The sequence below is a fragment of the Cupressus sempervirens genome, chromosome 11 (genome assembly GCF_028749045.1).
Source record: "Cupressus sempervirens isolate cs-2001-9-10 chromosome 11, ASM2874904v1, whole genome shotgun sequence".
Taxonomy (NCBI): domain Eukaryota; kingdom Viridiplantae; phylum Streptophyta; class Pinopsida; order Cupressales; family Cupressaceae; genus Cupressus; species Cupressus sempervirens.
Window position 1 is genome coordinate 194,033,079 of NC_143128.1, and position 21,610 is coordinate 194,054,688.

The 21,610-nt window shown below is 34.4% G+C and overlaps 1 protein-coding gene and 1 pseudogene across 1 annotated transcript; both read left to right on the top strand.

Moving 5' to 3' along the window:
* Positions 1-440: 440 nt before the first annotated feature.
* LOC149528844 (uncharacterized) lies at positions 441-1,308 on the top strand. The gene is made up of 3 exons (XM_089809764.1): positions 441-664; positions 858-895; positions 979-1,308. The coding sequence occupies exons 1-3, from the start codon at positions 523-525 to the stop codon at positions 1,129-1,131; spliced, it is 333 nt and encodes a 110-aa protein (XP_089665890.1). The 5' UTR covers positions 441-522; the 3' UTR covers positions 1,132-1,308.
* Positions 1,309-3,146: 1,838 nt separating this feature from the next.
* LOC149528845 (receptor-like protein 51) lies at positions 3,147-17,936 on the top strand (annotated as a pseudogene).
* The last annotated feature ends 3,674 nt before the right edge of the window (positions 17,937-21,610 follow it).

The following is a 21,610-nucleotide window of genomic DNA, read 5'->3' on the forward strand; positions in this document are numbered from 1 at the left end:
CGTTTGTTTAAATTTTTTCATCGATATTTTATAGGGCATACTTCCGACTGCAATTTCTATTTTCCACAAGTCTTTGTAGGATATTCAATTGTATATATCTGTTTGACAAATTCTTGCTTAGATGTCATCTGAAAAGGATTTTTCTCCTAACATTTCTGGAGGATAGAACAAAAGTCTACTGAAATTTCGGAGATCGGAAAAGATTTCTTCATCGTGTTAGAGGCTAGATTTTGTCAATAATATGACCATGACAGGTTCCTCACTAGCGTTGGAAATTGTCAAGTTGATTATTCACATGAGCTCAGTTGTTGCCTACATTCAACTTTTGTAGTGGTTGATGATACAAGTAATTTTAACATTAAACGTCAAACTTAACATCATCTTAAATAAAATATCTAGGAAAATAGCTTTTATAAACTTCACCGCAAAGACCAAGCCTTAACCTTTGACATTAAAATCAATAGATTCTCCATAAATTGCAGGTTCCGGCCTCATAATTTTGTCTCAATTTTGATAACCAGAATGGCTCTCAAAGTGGATTTTCCTACATTCTTATTTACATTTATATTAGTTTTCGTCATAATCTGTAATGGTTGTGAAGGTCGATATCTCTCAGAAGATCTGACTATTCATCCTATTATATCCCAGACCTATCAAAGTTCAGGTATGTTGAAGTATTTGTAATCTCTGTAACCATACTTTATTTCAATAAAAGTTAAGCGGTATATGATGAGTTTATCCAAATTGAAAGTTTTGAACATCATTTAGTTTAGCAATTTGGTATTATCCTTCAATATGTTTTCCTCATTTTTATTTTCTAATTTACGGTTTAACATTACACAACTGTGTTTATGCAGCTTCCACATGGCCTAGATCTGTAAAAGAAACTCTGCCTGTATGTAATCATTCCAACTTTAGATAGAGATTAGATTTGGCTATCATTTTATAGACTAAATCTTGATTTCATCAACTGTGCAGACAAGTACTTTTGTTGGGACTTCACAAGGCTGGCAGCTCGTCGACCACCATGGCCACCACCGCCATCTCTTTGCGCCACGCTACAAGGGATGCTGTCAATCTAATTGCTGTGTAACGAAAAGCCTACCCTTGTGTTGTGAAACAAATGTATAAATTACGGAAGAGGGCTATTCACACATTTCTATGTAAAGAACCTTGTTATAGTTCTTGTATTCATCTGGTAGAATTTGGCAGATATTGTGAAATATATTAAAGATCTTTGCTATAAAAAATTGCAGATGGAAAATAGAAGAAACAGAGATCTATTGAATAAAATCTAGTATTCATTCATTGTGTATTTAAATTAAAAAAGCTTGCATCTTATACAAATTTTCTAGGGAATATGCAAAGAGCAATTAACATAATTATGTGCATGCAAGAAAGAGGAGATCAAACAGCAGGTTTCAAATGGTGATCTATGACTTTTGGGTTGTAATTAAGTCAAGAGGCTTTCTACAGTAGGAGCAATCTTCAATGTAAATATTTAGCTATTTTAATAAAATTTGACAGGTAACCGATGGTAAATTAATTCCTAAATTAGGCCAGACGTTACAAATTATCTCAATTAAATGCCTTATCTGAATTTCGGGGACCCTGTAAATGCAGATCTTTTCTAACCCATGTGTCAGTTGATATATGCTTTTGTTTCAAATTTTGCAGGTCAGTCCATTTAAATTATTCTGCAAAACCATTCCTGATTTCTGAGCCTCCATTTCAGACACAGATAAAACTACCGGCCGAATTTTAAGCACGATGATTTGAAATTTCACTGCCCCAAAATAATATTATAAACTTGGATAAATATGTTCACTTACGTTCCTCCAAGCTTGGTTATTTATATTATTCTATCTGAAATAAGATTGCAGCAGTCACACCCGCATAGGCAATGGACGCATTGATTGAGTGTAGTATAAGTTTAAAAAAGGTAGTTTTCAATTAATGAGTTAAAATGATAGTTTCCATTTAATGATTATTAGAGAATGTTTTAGTTTATATTTTGATGAGATAAATTGGGAAGACATTTAGAAACTGTAAACAAAAGGTTTTAAACAGAAACAATTATTTCAATCAGCATACAAGCTTGTTGTTCTTATTCATTTATCAATAGTCAGAAAAAAAGGATCTGTGTAGCCGCAACCAGTGGTTCTGACTAATTTCAATATATACATGATACAAGAAAGAGGGTTAGAGAAATAGATACATGATACAAGGAGAGTAGGTAGAAATAATATGAGGGGACATGATAGAGAAAGTGAGACAAGGGTAGAGGTTAAGAGACATCATCTAGACATACAGAGATGATTTTTTAGATAGAGAGATAATGAGGATGGGGGAACATTTTAGGTAGAGAGAGAAAGTGAATAATTATGGCATGAATATATGGACGTAATGATGAGGTAAGGAAAGGTGGGGGGGGGGGGTGGCGGGTGGGTGAGAGAGAGAGAGAGAGATACATGAGGCAAGGGACATATGTGTCAAAGAGAGTGAGACAAAGTGATATAGGAAATGAGGTATGAGGTCAACATAGAAATAGTAGGGGAGAGAGAGAGATTACTTATAAGAGGGGACATGTGAGAGAGAGTGAGAAAAGGGGATTTAGGTGAGGCATGAAGTAGACACCAGGAGAGAGAGCTAGAGAAGTAGATATATGATACAAAGAGAGTAGGTAGAAATAATATGAGGGTACATGACAGAGAAAGTGAGACAAGGGGAGAGGTTGAGAGACATCACATAGACATACAGAGATTTTTTTTAGACAAATAGATAATGAGGATTGGGGGACATTTTAGGTAGAGAGAGAAAATGAATAATTATGGCATGCAATATATGGATGCAATGCTGAGGTAAGGAAAAGGGGGAGAGAGAGAGACAGAGAGAGAGAGAGAGAGAGATTACTTATAAGAGGGGACATGTGAGAGAGAGTGAGAAAAGGGGATTTAGGAGAGAGAATAATTAAGGCATCAAAAAGGTAGACCTTTTGATGGAGAGAGAGAGAGAGAGAGAGAGAGAGAGAGAGAGATTATATTAGGGGGTAGACTGATGATGTAGAGAGAAATATAATAATTAGGGCATGGAATAGATGGACATGGTGAGGGAGAGAGATCGAGAGAGTTTAAATAAGATAACCGATGGTGAGAAGTGGGAGGGGAGAGGAGAGAGACTGGAAAAGAGAAATTAGAGAAAGAGAGAGAAGAGGGAGAGGACAAGAGAAAAATGGTAATAAGGGGGAAGAGATGTGTGTGTGTGTGAGAGAGAGAGAGAGAGAGATGAGGTAAATCTTATGCTCATAGAAAGAGAGTTTGGGAGTTAATGATACATGAGGTGACAAGAGGATATAGGAAATGAGGTATGAGTTTGACTTAGAAATAGTACAAGGTAAAGAAACATGTAAGAGAGAGGGAGAGAGAGAGAGAGAGAGAGAGAGAGAGAGAGAGAGAGAGAGAGAGAGAGAGAGAGCGGGGTGTAGGTGAGGCATGAAGTTAACACCAAGACAGTGGGCTAGTGAAATAGATACATGATACAAAGAGAGTATAGTACATATAATATGAGGGGGCATGATATGGAAAGTGAGAAAAGGGGAGAGGATAAGACACATCATGTAGACATAGAGAGATGATTATTTAGACAGAGAGATAATGAGGATGGGGAGACATTTTAGGTAGAGAGAGAGAGTGAATAATTATGGCATGAATTATATGGATGTAACGATGAGGTAAGGGGGAGAGGGAGAGTGAGGGAGGGAGGGAGGGAGGGAGAGAGAGAGAGAGAGAGAGAGAGAGAGAGAGAGAGAGAAGGGGGAGGAGTGATATACAATGATGAGATAAATGATCGTGTATTTTTGAACTAAATATATAAAACGTATAATATATCCTCGTAATATAAAAAGTTAAAAAAATTTAAAAATTCATAATAGATAAGCTATAAGGAATTATAATTTAAAAAATGATGTCTTCCATTTTGCATCACTAGTGCTACTAGCTTTTATATATATATATATATATATATATATATATATATATATATATATATAAAATAAGCCAAGAGATATCCTTCTCAAGGTGCCTATTTTCATAATCTAACTCAGTGCAATAGGCACCTCGAGAAGGATATCTCTCAACTTATTTTATATATATATATATATATATATATATATATATAATATATATAAGCTAGTGGTATATGCATGTAGAAAGTAAGGTGATGATCCTGACAGCGGTCCCTTCTTTATGCGGATATCAATGGACTATACAAAAGTTAAAATTGGTGATCCATGAATCACACATTAGAATTGAAGTAAACATTAGTTAGAATTAACCATTAACACCTCCCTTTAATGTAATTTAACTAAGAAGAAAATAAAATATTAATTAAAAGTAAAAAGGAAAGAGGGAAATTCTAATGGGAATAAAACCCCTCAAAATAGATGCTAATAAGGTAATAAAACTATCATACTACAATTTTACCACCCCAAAAAGATCACCAAGTAACTGAGATGGAAGAGAAATAGATCCCTCCTCAATGTGTACTCAATGATAGATGCTTGAAACTAGATGCAAAAGATGGTCGATGATCTTCGAACAACATTCTTACCTTTAAAAAGAAACCAAACTAAATATGTTTGATTGAATTCTCCCCTATCTTAAGAGGAATATGCATGAAGAAATCTCAAGATGTATGATGTCTATGAAAATGCTGCATGGTCTCTATGCAAATCTTGAAATGCCTAAAGTCTTTTATAAATTGATGTAAAAAATAATAAAAATATATATATATATTTATCTCCTCATAAGGCAAATAGATCTCTTCAAAATATTGTGCAAATTTATCCAAACTCATATCAATTTGTTAATAATGTCCATGTAGAGAAGGAAGAAGAGGGTCACTAGGCTCCCTCACAACAAATGAAGAAGAATTTATTTCATCAAAGAGAAGATTTATGAAATCAGTATTGTTATCTAGATCAAAAATGAGGGATTCTACAAAGTATGCTTGATAGAAATTGATCCTAATGAATTGAATTCAGAAGACACAAATGATCCTGCTACAAAGAATCATTGGAAGCTCTCAATGAAGAAACTGTAATATTCAAAGAAAGAATAGGAGCACCGGAGTTATCAACAAATGTATTGTTTAAGAAGGATGTGTCCACACAAGATGAGGAAACTGAAATCAAAGTATCATCTATAGAAGCCTAGTTATCCAAGAAACCATCACTTCCAGATGAAGAATCATTGTCTCCATAAAATTGTTAGATGTTGGTCCAAGCATTGAAAGGGCACTTTGTATGCTCTATATGATATGAAGTTTCCTCAAAAATAGTATGTCATATTAGCCCATAAATAATGACATTACTATTAAACCATTTAACAGTTTGGTCATTATCACTTGGCTCATAAATACGTCCAAGGAGATAGGGAAGTAGCCCATGCTCAAGGAAGTGATTACTTATCTATTTTTTCTAAGACAAAAAAAAAAAAACAAAGAATCATAATCATGGATCACAGAGTGTGATCCAAAATGTTGATACAAAGATTGGAACACAATCTGCCGAAAAAATATAGTAAAGAACTCTAATGGATTGTGGAAAACTACTATCTACAAGAGAATAAAACATTCTGAGGTTAGCTTGACAACAAAAGGATGGAAATAAATACTAGATGTCATTAATCTTTCCAAAAATAGAACAACTAACAACTCTCAATCAAATGAAAAAAATCATATTGAAATAGCTCTAGTGCTTGCAATACTTACAAATAAAATTAATGTTCCTTCCAATTACCTAAGTTCTAACACCATGTACAATTTTTTAAATATTCTATGAAATATATGGAAGATCTTTCCTAAAAGACAAGAAAAAAATATAGATAAAAATAAAGGATATAGAGATCTATAGTATATAATATATTATTCTTTCATTGTATATTTAAATTACAAAAATGTTACACCTTATACATTTTTTTCACCATGGAGAAGAAGTGGTGCAAGGAGGGATGGAGACAACTATGGCCAAGGGCACACCCATCTATCCAAACCACCTTGCATAGTAAACACAATGAAAGTAACACATAAAGAATGACACCAAGGTTATGGCATACATGCCCAACTATAAGGCCTTCTAGATTATGGCCATATACAAAATAGAACTTCAAGATTTACAATCCAACTTCAAATTCACTCTTCCAGACACATCTCCTCTTAACTCTTTGAGCCCTCTAAGTTCTACCTCTAAGCTAAGCCTAAATACACTATTTATACTTGCCAAAATGACTTACAAAAGAGACTAGATGATTACATAATAGAAAGGCCAACCTCAAAATGGTCAACACTCATCCCTAGACAAGATCCTATCAATAAATTCAAGATCCAAATTAAATATACAAGTTGGCTCCAACTAAAAATACAAACACAAACAACTCGGTCAATGAAGGACCTAAGCATCATCAAATATCATGTTCACTCAGCACATGAAGGAACACTTGGCTAACATAGGACATCTCAGCCAACAATGGACAACTTGGAAGCAACTAGAACTTAGTAGGAATTGCAACTTAACAGTAATTAGAACTCAATAGTAGCTAGTACTTAGTAGTAATTGGGAGAATGAACGAAAATGAGCAAGATTACATGGCAACCCAAGATGCTCTTGTTGACATTAAGGTTAATTTTTCTATTAGTGACTCAACACTTAGTCAAATGGTTACATTTCTATCAAGCTCTATAGTTGCTACCAAGATTATCATTCATCTAGTAGCATTAACCAAGTGTCTCAGTTGCTACTGAGCTAAACAGACACTTTGCAGTTCATGTCAAGCTACACAACATCTACCGAGCATCAAAGATAGTTTCTAGTATAGCTCGAGCATAGCACTTTCTACCTAGCTATCTAGTGGATGTGATGAAGAATCCAATCTTAATCAATCTCTATAGTGTTAACCAAGCTCTATAGTGTCTACCAAGCTTACAGTGTTAACTCAGTGAATCTAGTGTTGACCGAGTCATGTAGTGTCAACCAAGTGATTCAGCAGCTACTAAGTTTGTCAATGTTCACTGAGTCACACAGTGTTGACTAAACTTGAACTACTCGAGAGTGATCTGTATGGAATGAGCTTCTACTTCAACCGAGTGCTAGAGTTTTTAGAGCAATGATAGTGTTTTCCATGTATTAGAACATCACCAAGTTTGTCTTTAGAACCTGATTTACAACAATTGAGCCGACTTTGTGAATTATGATGAATTTGGTATTGTAGTCGACTCTAGTAATTAGTTTTTTGGATTGATATATGTGTAACTCATTTTTATCATATCCAACAATATGTATGTGAAGAATGATGAGGAGTGTATGAGTACAAATTGAAGAAGGCTACAAGTAGTATAAGGGACAATAAAGATTTATCTATCATAGCCAGGTGATCATTGTAATACAAGGAATCTCATTTAGTAGATCAGAGTTGTAGATGAATAGATCAATGACTAATTCATCCTAAAAGATGCATCAATCAAATCCTTTAATAGGGTAGACTTAATAGTCTTTTGCTAAATCTTCTAATCGAGTGCATACTTCATTGTATTTTTGTAAATCCTTTAACAAGGTGGACATCACAGACCTTATTGCTCCTAACAAGGTAGATCCCTAGAAGTGGTCATTTGTAAACCTTAACAAGTTAACTTTATACTATAGTACTAAAGCTTGTGGGTATCATCCTCACCGTAGATTTACTTTCTAATTGGAAGGTTTCTCGATCACCATATCTTGTGGCAAAGTGTTATGAATGTTTTATTTCTTTCATTCTTTTATGGATGCAATTAGATCATAAAAATAGATGAAGGATTAATTGGTGACTTAATATAAAAATTTATTGGTTCCTAATTCACACCTCCCCTCTTGATAACCTTTCCTACCTTATATTTCCAACAATTAGTATTAGAGCTACTAGTTCTCACATCAGATTCTAAGAAGGTTGGAGATCGATATGGAAAGTAGACCTATAGCACACCAACAATGGATATGAAGAAGAAGAACAAAAACAAGGGAAATAGTGTACAAGTTGAAGACTTGGAGGATATGTATGTGAAGAACCAGTTTGGGATTTATGTGTTGAATCCTAGAAGATGTTCTTCTAGCTACTAAGAACATCTTTTTGAACCTTGGGTTTCTGATGCAGGAGCATCCTAGGCTTGCTTGCAATCCTGCATGTTTGGAGGGATTCTCTCTTTAATATGTGGAGTTCGGTAGATACTAAGTGCTCAACATACATTGTGGATCTTGGCATACACTATGGAGCTCAGCATACTCTATAGAGCTTAGAATAGTCTGTGGAGCTAAGCATACACTATAGAGCTCGGAATGCTCTAGGGAGCTCAGCATACTTTGGGAGCTTGGAAATGCTTGAGAATTTTTTTATGCCTGGCTTGGTCTTTTTGACACTTTACTTGGTCTTTCTTCTTGTTGGTGTCAAGCTATCTATGAGCTAACCTTGGAATATAATTTATGTAGGGGTATTTAATTTGTGTTATACCTGACTTGTGGCTCAACATATATTTAATGTGAGGGATTTAATTTAGATTTTAATGAATTGAGACAACTTGTAGCTTAGTTGGGTATAAATAAGGGATATTGTAGAGTCTTTAGGCATGATTAAGGATCATCCAGCTTGGAGAAGAGGATGAAGGGTACATGCGAACTTTAAAGAGCTAGTAGTTGTGACTTGAGAATTAGACAATTGCTTGGTGGACCCGAGGATACAAGGGTAGATTCTTTGTGGTGTTCTTATCCAGATGTGGATTTGGACTAGCTAGGAATTGAGATTGTAAGTTGGATCTTGTGGGATCTTCCAGAACTGATATTTCAATTGTTGTTTGTATTTGGCTCTAACCAGGAAAGCTTTATAGTCTGACACATTGCATGCACTTAGTTATTCTATGAATAAAGAGTTGTGAATTCGTATAAGATCTTGCATTGTTGTTGTGTTTCCATTGTGTGGTTAATTGTTGGTGGCTAGTACATCTCCTTTGGGGATTATACTACCTTACATTGTATCATAACCCTAATCTAATTTTATACAATACTTTTGTCACTTTAGGATTATAATTAATTACAAAATGTCGGCCAAAAGAATTATGAAGTATTTATAGTACTTCCCTGATCAATCGTCACAAACTAACTATCTCCCACTTGGGGACTGATCAGGCTCCAAACTAAACAACATATATCAAGCTAACTATTTGTACCACTTGACTACCAATTGTGCCTTGTGCCTATAGATTTTCCCTTTAGCATTGCACTTGATCTATAAACCCATTTAAATTCTATAAAATTATATTTGGAAGGAAAGCCAATTAACTTCCAAGTTTTATTCCTTTCTATTGCATTTATTTGTAGATATGATATATGTTTAGAGTGAGACTACCATACTTTAGAGTCTTCTATTTTGGCTAAGGAGGGTAGATCAACCAAAAAAAGGTTTTATGGGAGTTTATTAAAATACATTCAACATTTTTCTTCTAGTCATTCTAAATAGGGAGAATGAAGTCGATTTTGACAATAGGGGAAGATAGTATTTGGATTTTAGTGAAGGGTTGTATAGGTTTAGCTATGAATTTTTCCTTCCAATTTTTTTATGAATCCGCATTTTCCTTATGTCACTCATACCTTTGGAACCTACATCTCATATTCTCTTCTTTTGATTCCACCTGAGATTTGATTGATGAGAAGGTCAAGAATCAAATTAATTTAATGATAATAGTTCCAATACGATTTGGTTTTGTAAGAATCTGATTTGATTTGGAAATTTGATTCAAAAACCCATTTTATTTTATTTGGATTCTCTTTAACCTAGTTCTCATATGTGTGCTATCCACTACCATTCTTAAATATCACACAGTGAGGTAAAAATTAAGCTTGGTAGAAGTAGATCAAATTTAACAATTTAACACTTCTAGTTTTGGATTCAAGCTTTAGTATGTGATGTTTAGGTCATCTGACCATCCACTAGAATTTTTTCTCCTAAATGCATTCACTAAAATGACTCGATTGACTTCATTACCCCACCATCCCTTCTATCTCTCATCATTCCTTATATTGGTGGCATCATTTCAATGTTCATTCTCCTTCCTGTGATTATGTCATAGCTTTGTTGCCCTATTGTAAAACCCTACTACTTCTGGTAACTCCATTCCTATTCTGTTTTAGAAGCAATATCCTTATGAGACTTGTGGCTTATTAGTTCCAGTGTAGCAAGAACTATTTCTTAGGTTCGGACTTAATAGGTGATTAATTTTATTTTTCTACTAATCACATTGTTTCATTGTCTTTCATTAAAGTTCAATTATAATTTTTATAATTCTTTAATTGAAAAAAATCATCGATAGTTACCTATATACCATGAAAATCAATGCTTTCACAAGTTTCAAGGCAAGAGAAGAGGCAAAAATCAAGGCAATAGTCTTAAGGTTAACATGTTTGCAGATGACCTTCATGCCTAACATGAAAATAATAGATGGTGATTAGGGAACCTAATAGATGGCCATTACATTTTTTCCTCTTTATGCAGTGTGGTCTATTTTTGAAGCTTTATCCATGACTCTTGGGTCCTAGTTTTCTCATTAAATCTAGTAATACTTCCTTCTATCCTTTTGAATCTTCTACAAAGCTAGTTTTTCCATGATATTTTCTATTCATGTTCCAAAGAAGAGAGTGTCAAATGAAGTGATAGCCAAGAGTTTCATTATGAAGCATATTATTCCCATTTAGAATAGCTCCCTTCTTTTACACAATGTTTTGTAACATTCTCAACCATATTATGTTGATAAGACAATTTGACATTCTCATTTCTTAGTTAGGCACAACACTAATGTTCAAGTGAAATTTCCCCTTTTTTGATTTGATATGGTATTTCACACCTCTAATCAGATTTTCAAAATCAAACAACTAATATCACAAAGATCCTCCAAATTTCTCAAGAAACCCCAAATCGGGTATGCCAGAAATGGTGCCAAAAGCTTCACAGCTTCACCTATTATTAATAAATCTGAAAATGGCCATTTTTACAGATTTTTCAGCAGCATAACAGCCTACAAAATGAAATTTCCAAATCTATATAGCCTTTACACAGCAGCTCACAAATGTAGGACAAAAACTATGCTCATCGGGCTCCTGAAATTAACACAAAAATGCCCGGAAACACCACAAAAACACTAATAAACTATCTCAGAAGTTTAATCACATCCCAATACATATATTCAGCTCTATTTTAACAGCTTAAAGTCTGAAATACAGCAGCAACCAAAACTGATATGAAATGCTCAACTGAAAACACCAAACTCATGCAAAAAACACACCAAAAAACCCACAAATCTACATTGTTCAGCACAAAGGCAAACTCTGTATGAGCATGCACATGGAATGGCTTCAAACTCCCATCCTTAGCCTTCCTGGAAACTTGCAAACTCCCGTTCTTGGGTCTCCTTGGAAACCTGCAAACTCCCGTTCTTGGGTCTCCTTCTCCACAGGTTTGGCAGCCTCTGAAGAATAACAAAGAATGAGCAAAAATCAAGTTCTCCTCCTTCAAAATGCCTCCAAACCCCTTAAAAGAGGGCATAACTGTAACTCACGTCCAAGAGAGGTTAATGAAACATATTTCAATAATAATTTTCATTTATTAGTCCAACAGTTTCCAAAGATTAACCCCCTTTTTCCGAAACTTCACTTTCTTGGGCCTGCCTGCCTTAGCAAAGATTATTATTTTTTAATTATTTGAAAAGGGGACATGACAAGTCCTCCCCTCCCAAACATTTCTTGTCCTCAAGCAATGGTTGAACAATAAACCAATCAATCCACCTGGATCCCAAATGTAGTCATGAACTATACTACTACCAATTAACATAGGCTCCTGCAATATCCTCTGCAATATGACCAAGAGAAATCCATAATCAAACTGACAATTATAGCTCAACCAAACTCCAAAATCACCACCACCATAGTCAAAAACCCATGAGACACAAACTCTTAGAACATCAGAACCCAAGCAAAGTGGACAAATCAAACTACCAACACAGTAAATACCATCAACGCATCCCACTAGCCTATATGAAATGTACAATCCAACTCTGCAACAATGGTGAATGCTCTCATATGAAACTATACCAAGTATTGAGAATCCACACACTATACAACTCCTGCAATCAACACAACTCTGTAGATCATCGGCCACTGTCTCATAACCATAACTCCCATGCACCCCTGATGGTGAAAAGCCATCACAAGATGAACAACAAGAAATGGAAGCCAAACCAAATTTTCCTACCATCAACTCCTCAACACAAGGATCAATTGCTAACTGATGTACATACCCTACTGAAGCATCACTCCAAAACTCCTGCTCTAAGTCATGTATTATCAAGCTATCAACTGTAGGACCTATCACCATGTCATGCCCATCACAACTCTCATCCCGAGGCATCAAACTATTCCATAACTGATGATAAGCACTAGGAACCAAAGTACATCTCTATATCATAATCTCATTAACATGGTCATCAAAGGTAAATTGATGAGCGTACCTCACAATGTAATGCCGATAGAATGCGCCAATCTCAGTCAGTGGCTCAGACTGTAATCCAGATGAAACTAACTGCAATTGATCATTAACCATGTTGGAATTGACTACTATCTCTGAAGATATCACCAAGGGAGTAGTATTACTAGTAGGAACCATGCCAACTGTCGACTCACCAACATCACACATGCTTTTTGATACATCTCTAGTCTCTGTGCCATCAGTACTAGAGGCCACCACCACGTCAGGCATGCAACAATCTGCTACAACACCCAACTCAACTGAACCTAACTCTAGTGGGAATGAACCTGATATTCCAATGTTACTATCAAGAATGGATGCATCCCCATCTCCACTGTCTCTGAAAATCTCGGCCATGGACATCCTCGGATCACCAAACACCATAGCTTGTGACTGTATAGAATCAGGTAAAGACTGTAGCCACTCTAACTCCATGGTCGCCTTAGCCAAATGAAACTGTGACTCCTTGAAAGCCAACTGTGTACTCTCAAGAATCTCAGAAGTCACCTCAAGTTGCTCAGTAAGCTCACTCACCTCATCTTCCTTGGCCAACAATGCATCATATGCTGTACTACCCCACTCCATAAGATAATCTCTGTCAGCTACCAACTGCATATAATTCTGTCTCAAAATCTGAATAGCCTCCCATAAAGAGTGGATCTCTGTCAAGGAAAGATAACTACCTTCCTGCTCATCACTAGTAGGAGAACCCCATCCATAAACTGCTAACAACTGACAAGCAGCATCAAAATGCTAGCAAGTGATAGCAATGTCTCGGTCACTAACTCTTAACTGATTAGGCACATGATGGCACTGGCTTGACTGTCTCCTACAAACCTCCTCTGATGCACTATCTAAAGGAGTATCCTCAAAGTCACTAGTCTCTAGAGTATTACAATCCATACCCTGTGAATTAAATCTAAAGCTCATATCAACATACGGGGTATCAAAAACATTAGCACTGCTGTCCAACTCCTCTGTACCCAAGGAAACTAAGTCTTCAAAACTGCCCACTACATCCTCCTGGATGTCATCAATGCCAATATGATCCTGGGACTCATCTGTAGACACTGCCAAATATGAAATATCATCAACACATTCCAGCAAGTATGGTCGACTAGATATATGAACAAAGCCCAACACCGGTGTATAAAAACTAATACAAACATCGGATAAGCTCCTAGCACAAGAAAAGACAACATCGTGCAATCTGCTAATCAAATCCATGGTAGCACCCAAACAATCATTGCTACCAAAAAGTGTTAATGATTTACAGTCAACTGAACCCCAAATGCCAATATAAGAATCTCGAGTCCATATCTGTAAACTAGAATTAGCTGGTAACTCAAGCAAAATCCTGACTTGAGTAATATGACCAATACCAACTAATTGCACATACCTGTCATGATGAGATAATGTAGTGACAATACTATCTTCACACACCTTCAGCTGGCAGGATAAATCATGTGAAGTACTACTAGCCTCAACCTCATGTGATGAAGCATCTAACTGTGCCTGGGACTCTCTCTCAGAAAAGTCATGAATGCTCAATGTCTGCTCATCTACACCAGGTATCTCACCATCATGCACAACAACATCCTCATAATCATCATCCTTGAGGTCAAATCTATCTATCACTCTTTGACTAAAATCATCAAATGTAGTTACCTGATCATGACCTTGAGTAGTCATTCCATGATACCACCAATCATAGGCTGCATCTTCCAAGTGTAGACTTGCAATTTGAACAACATCACTCTCCTTCATGGGGTTTAGTGTGAAGAAGGTCTGTAATTTTTGTAGCCATGCTCTAGCTGAAATTTTATTTGTTCCATCAAAAGTAGGTGCTATAAACTTGCTTATTTTATTTTTGAGCTCTCTTCCACTTATATCATGCTCCCTTCTATACTCTTTCTTGGGCATCAAAGTGTTCATCATATCCACATATTCTGTAAAGGGAACTGAACTACGAAATTCATCATCTAAGCCATTATAAGTAGCTCTTAATGTAATCAAGTTACTTGTAACCTCTTCCATAGGATTAATGGCTGGATTTGGTACTAGTGGCTCATCTGCAGGCAAGAAAATAGTTTTGGTTGATTTAGATGGTGTGGATTTCATATTTCTTGGCTCCTCTGAAGTGCTCCCTTTCTCATTAATAGATGCAACTCTTTGTAGTTTTTCTGTCAATATTCGCAAAGCCTCTCTAGTTTCTGCCAAACTATCCACTATTTGCTTCTGAGTATTTTCTATGTCTTGGAAGAATTTCTTTGCCATCTCATCTGGATCAGCCATACTTTTCCCTTCCTTGGATTTTTTACTTTTACTTTCAACTGGAGGTTTGATCAAATTTTTTTTATTCTTTTCTTGCTGCAAATATCTTTTTTCTCTTTCACTTAGTTGCATGCAACCATAAATTTTGACATGCAGCTGATTAGAAGCAACATGCAACCACCAAATTCACCAAGAACTAACATGCATATGATTAGAAGTAGAATGCAACCATAAATTTTGACATGCAAGATTTGGGTAGTTATCAAAACTGACATGCAAGATCTGGGTAGTTGTCAAAACTAGCATGCAAGATCTGGGTAGTTGTCAAAACTGACATGCAAGATCTAGGTAGTTGTCAAAACTAACATGCAAACTTCTACAACCACCAAATTCACCAAGAACTAACATGAAAATGATTAGAAGTAGAATGTAACCATAAATTTTAACATGCAACTGATTAGAAGAAACATGCAACCATAAATTATGACATGCAAAATCTGGGTAGTTGTCAAAACTGACATGCAAGATCTGGGTAGTTGTCAAAACTGACCTGCAACTTCTACAAACACTCAGGCTGGCAAGATCATGGCTTTGATACCACTGAAATGTCCCCTTTTTTGATTTGATATGGTATTTCACACCTCTAATCAGATTTTCAAAATCAAACAACTGATATCACAAAGATCCTCCAAATTTCTCAAGAAACCCCAAATCGGGTATGCCAGAAATGGTGCCAAAAGCTTCACAGCTTCACCTATTATTAATAAATCTGAAAATGGCCATTTTTACAGATTTTTCAGCAGCATAACAGCCTACAAAATTAAATTTCCAGATCTATATAGCCTTTACATAGCAGCTCACAAATGTAGGACAAAAACTATGCTCATCGGGCTCCCGAAATTAACACAAAAATGCCCGGAAACACCACAAAAACACTAATAAACTATCTCAGAAGTTTAATCACATCCCAATACATATATTTAGCTCTATTTTAATAGCTTAAAGTCTGAAATACAGCAGCAACCAAAACTGATATGAAATGCTCAACTGAAAACACCAAACTCATGCAAAAAACACACCCAAAAATCCACAAATCTACACTGTTCAGCACAAAGGCAAACTCTGTATGAGCATGCACATGGAATGGCTTCAAACTCCCATCCTTAGCCTTCCTGGAAACCTGCAAACTCCCGTTCTTGGGTCTCCTTCTCCACAGGTTTGGCAGCCTTTGAAGAATAACAAAGAATGAGCAAAAATCAAGTTCTCCTCCCTCAAAATGCCTCCAAACCCCTTAAAAGAGGGCATAACTGTAACTCACGTCCAAGAGATGTTAATGAAACATATTTTAATAATAATTTTCATTTATTAGTCCAACGGTTTCCAAAGATTAACCCCCTTTTTCCGAAACTTCACTTTCTTGGGCCTGCCTGCCTTAGCAAAGATTATTATTTTTTAATTATTTGAAAAGGGGACATGACATCAAGGGAATACACTTTCATTTCTACCCTCTTCCCTAAACAACATCATCATCCACCCAAACAATCAAAGAACAATACATCTTCTTCAAGGTTTCACTTGAATAAATATTTCCTTTGGAATCATCCACCCAATCAATCAAAGAGAAGTAGATCTCCTTTGAGGTTTCACTCGAACCAATATTTCAAGCCCAACCAATATGCAAGATTTCTCATTTGAAGAACTTATGGTATTCTCTGGAGGAATGAATCTTGTACTAGAACTAACATTCTTTTTCTCTTTCTTAAATTAAACCTTTGTAGAGATATTTTGCAATTGGATTTTGATGAAATTTGATATTCTAATTAGAAGATCCTATGTTACACTATTTTTCCCTTTTTGTTTCATTTACTAGTCTTTTTGCTTGATTTAGATTTGATGTAGTACTACTTGTGTTCTTGTAATAAGACTATATTTAAATTTCTAATTTTTTCTCCTTAGATTGGGGTGGGTGAACATGTAAACTTTATTCAACATGACATTTATTGAATAGTAGTTGGATGTATTGCAATATCTTTTTTGTTGAAAAAAATGGAGCATTCTCTATGCAAGGTTATTCTTTATGTTTTAAGTATATTTTTTTGTATTTCTAAATTCTTCTTCTTCTTCTTCATCTTCTCCATCGCCTTGTCCATCCCCATCTCTATTACCATTGAAGTATGAACACAAATCACCTTTGTCCACTCCTGTGGGTAATGGTTCAACTTCATCCCCCACGAAGAGCCTAGAAAGTCCCACATTTTCTTCAAGCACACCACTAAATGCTAAGCAATTGGCTGTTTTAAAATCTATTAGGCTTTCTATGCTAAAGGATCCTTGCTCACCTACACAATGGAGAATCATAATATGAAACATTGCAAAACCATCGAAAAATCTTTTCTCTGTGCAACTCCAATGTTGTTCTCATAAAGAAAAAATGACACAAGACATTATGGAGGCCTTATAAAAACTTCATTAATTGAATTTCATGGACTACCCCATTTATCCATTAAGTTTTCTTGCTAAGATTTTGAATTACTAACTAGATTACTTGCATTTCCATCTTGGGAAGGACCCTCCACAGTCAGTCTATCCAAGGATTGAGTGGTGTATGGCTTAGTAGGTTTCACAACCTTACAAAAATGAGTGTATCGGATATGTTTGTGAATGCTAGTGGTCCTATTATTATTCTCATCAATCTGAATAATATTAGAGATGTTTCAATCTCTAGGATAAATCTCTCATGTTTTCTACCCCATGACTTGGCATAAAAATATTTCTTCCATAGATCTCTCTAGAAATAATTTGAAGTTATTAATACCTTCTTTGATGGGGTCAATTTATCACTTGAGAACCCTTGATATGAGTTCAAGTCAGTTGTATGGATCTATACATTCTAGTAATGGTACACTTTTGCATTTGGATTAGAAGCTTGCAATGGCCTCATACAATCTGTCAGGTGCCATACCCATTTCATTTTCTAAAATGCCAACTATTGTGTATTTAGATCTGAAAAGCAATTAACTCAATGACTCCATTTTTTATTACTTGACATGATTGAGGAGTTTGTGTTAGATCTATTCTATGATAGAAAAAGTTTTGTGCCTACGTTTTATGTTCTTATATGTGTATTTTGTATCTTAGAGTGAGCTTTTGTAGCTTAATAGAGTTGATATCTAGTTGGTTGTATCTTGTAACTTATGTATTTAGTTTTTTTAATAGAGATGGTGATATTTAAGTTTTCAGATAGGCGATCTTAGCTTTTTATTCCTAGCTATTTAATTTTTGCTATTGGGATTTAGATTATAAATCATATGTTAAAGAAGGCCAGAGCTCAGATTCCAACCAAAATGGATGCTTGGTTGGAGGCATATAATTCCACAAAATTAACATTGTTTCTTTCCTTTGAACATCATTTACTTCATTCCTGACCAAGAATTCTATGTCTTTGGGAATTCTATTTTTAGTAACAAGTAGTCATTAATCCCCAAACCACAAAATTCATGTACTTTTAATTTCTTAGACTCATAAAACTACTAGCCATGTATCAAAAATAAACTCAGTACTACAATTTGCATCTATTTTTCTTGTCTCTCAAGGCACCTTATGAATTTCCAAAAGCATATTAGATAAAATACTATGTACAAGTAAGAGGTTTTATTTTAATTTTTTTAGGAAGCTATTGTCTTGTTTCTTCATTTATATCATTGTTCTACCATCTCTTGAGTAGGTTGGTACATAGTGTTCAAGTCATTTTGGTACATTTGGTGTACAAATACATCAATGCACTTAAAATTTAATTCTAGATCAATTGTTGGTCTACCTTATGATGTTGTGCTTATATCATCATTTTGGAATATATGGTACTATCAATTTCCAGTCATTGAATGTAATGTCATAATATTTTCATGGATTTTGATTACAGCCATAGACATTTTGAAGTAAAGGTTTTTTCTCTATTTTGAAGTAGAGGTTTTTTCTCTGTCTATGGCTCTGGAGTCTAGCTTTAACTATTGTCTCAAGGATTAAACTTATATTAATGTAGTAACCCCTAATGAGACATAATCATATAGATTATCCCTCAAATTTTTTGATCTTCTTCATGTAGTTTAATTATTATCTATAATCTTAGTCATCTCTATCTGATCCACATGTTGAATGGATATTACTTTGTTAAGATTAGTTCTCATGTACATACATTTTGTTTATATGCATCTTCAGAATAGAGATATAGATCTATTTTTTGAGAAACAACTAATTTTTTTTTACACAATTTTTTTTCCCTCTTAGCTGGTATAGATGTCAACCAAAAACTATTCAGAGGTTGTGCAATAACAACAACTACTCGAGAAGGCCACAACCAAGTCTTGAGAATGCTATTGAGGGTAGGAGCTTCACAGTACTTTATAAGTAATGCTAACATGAGTATCATATACCTACTTTTGGTGTGACTTTATTTTTACATGTTAAATGCTATCTAGTCGAGATTAGGAACCTCCCTTTTACCAACTCTCTACAATATCTAAGCTTTTATGAACAATTTAGAAATATAATATGATAAAGTATTGATATATATTCCACACCATATTTACCAAGCAATAATGTTGCATAATCTAGAGGCCATTTTCTAAGTTTTAATGCATTTCTTATTAATGATGAACACCAATTCAATTAAGCTAATGATATTACTAAGTTTCTAAATTCAATTAATTAAGTTTCTACTTCGATAAATTTACACAACAAGAAATGGAAAAAGAGTTCTTTTCTTTTTCTTTTCTTGACGTAAATTTAATTCATTGATATTTTATAGCTTGAACTTATGTTTCTCCTTCCTACTTTCCTAGATTCTCGTATATTCCAAAGTTCCCTTTCATTGCAAGAACTGTGTTGCACTACAACTCTTGTCCTATATATTGCATTCATTAGAATCGTGATTGTACTAATTTAAAGCTTATGGTTAACTCTATTATTTTCATATAGATAAATTATAAACTTAAACTTTGTGCTTATCATGATTGAACATTAACAAGTGATCCTTAAATCTAATCATCACATATTTGTTTGTTCTATTATTTATTCAAGACTACAGATGTATTTAATACACAATATACATAATTAATTATCTATTATTTATTCATACATGCATGAACAATTTAAATATTTCTTTTCAGAAATACAAACATCAACGTGAACATTTAGATTCATGAACATATGAAAATTTACATTTCTATCTAAAATATATTGTTAAATTGTAAGTCAAGTACTACAATTAGACAATATTTTGTTAGTCAAGTACTACAATTAGATGATATTTTGTTTAAGGATTTTTTTTGAAAGCTAACAAGAAATAGAGCTAAAATTGTGATGATCTGAAGAGCCTAATGCCCTTACTTTTAAATCTAAATTTAATTGTCACTTTTATATAAAAATATTAAATATTTGCAAAATAATATAATATAATATTTGTGTTAACATGTATTAATCTGAATAAAATTATTTCAAACAAAAATAAAATAATTATTACATATGAACTTATCTTCATATTTTTTAATGTACTTGTATTTAAGATATTTATATTGAATTTATTTAAATAGTATTTTTTTAATAAGAATTTTCATTTAATCCATTATTGTGAATTGAAGAAAGCTATTTGAGATCTGGTAGGAATCCCATCTTGGTTGGCTTAGTTTCTCATGGATTTTTGGAAAGCACCAATTATGACCAATACAAAGGAAAAAGATTTGTATGCAATTGAATTATTTTTAATAATATTTTTTTATTGAACTCTGTATCAGTTTAAAAGTGTAATAACAATATTCACAGTAAAACTCTGAACACTTGTGTAGAAATATACAGACATACTACCCACTCTCTAAACAGCAAACGGACATTCCTCTCCTCGCACAACACCCATTTTGACAGCACGCTTTGATGAGGCTTAGCTGCCGACGTTCAAAACAATTATTTTAATTTAAGTTATTAAAAGAAGGGAAGACAATTTAAAATAACAAAGGGGTAACTTAGATTATAGTCAACCATACCAGAAATTTGATAAGCATGTGACAAAGTGGGGATGTTCGGATCTCCTGAGAGATATCGACCATCAGCAATATCACAGAAGAAAAAGAGAAGCAGTATAATTGCAAATCTCAACACATGAAAATCTACCTTGAGAGCCATGAATTTTATTAAAAAGTTCATAAGAAATTTTGAAGCAACTTGATGCAATTTATAGCGAAAATTTCGATTCCAGTGTGAAAGGAAAATGTTTGGTCTTTGCCCAAACGTTTCCAACAGCTGTTTATAGAATTAAATGTTTTACACATTTATTGTCAAAGCTGTGTTTACAATGAAACACTAAATTCTGAGTTTGACTAAAGATTAAAGATTGTCTAACTACTTCTGTTGAATCTCCGATGTTCCTCTATTGTTGAATCGTTCAAAGAAGGCAACGCACATGTTGAATGTGGTTAAAGAAATTGTCTTCTCTACCCAAATTATAGTCGATCTTTGCTACCAACCTCCGTACTTGTAGGGCCGAAGAATCCTTGCGAGGGAAGAATTTGCGAAATAAGAAATTGACTGTTGTATAGTAATTTGGTAACAGTTTATTAAAACAGGACGCATGTAGAAAGATTTCATTAAAAAGGAAAGTATGCCCCCACTTCTCCATTTATAACTTAAAATTCAATAACCTAAGAATATATTTAGGAACAACCCTAGCTTCATATTTTTTTTTTAATGATGTT

What these genes read in the sequence shown, in the direction of transcription:
- LOC149528844 (XM_089809764.1), top strand. Translation starts at nt 523, where the DNA reads ATGGCTCTCAAAGTGGATTTTCCTACATTCTTATTTACATTTATATTA. An exon ending in CCAGACCTATCAAAGTTCAG is followed by an intron (nt 665 to 857) that starts GTATGTTGAAGT and finishes GTGTTTATGCAG; the next exon opens with CTTCCACATGGCCTAGATCT. An exon ending in CTGTAAAAGAAACTCTGCCT is followed by an intron (nt 896 to 978) that starts GTATGTAATCAT and finishes TCAACTGTGCAG; the next exon opens with ACAAGTACTTTTGTTGGGAC.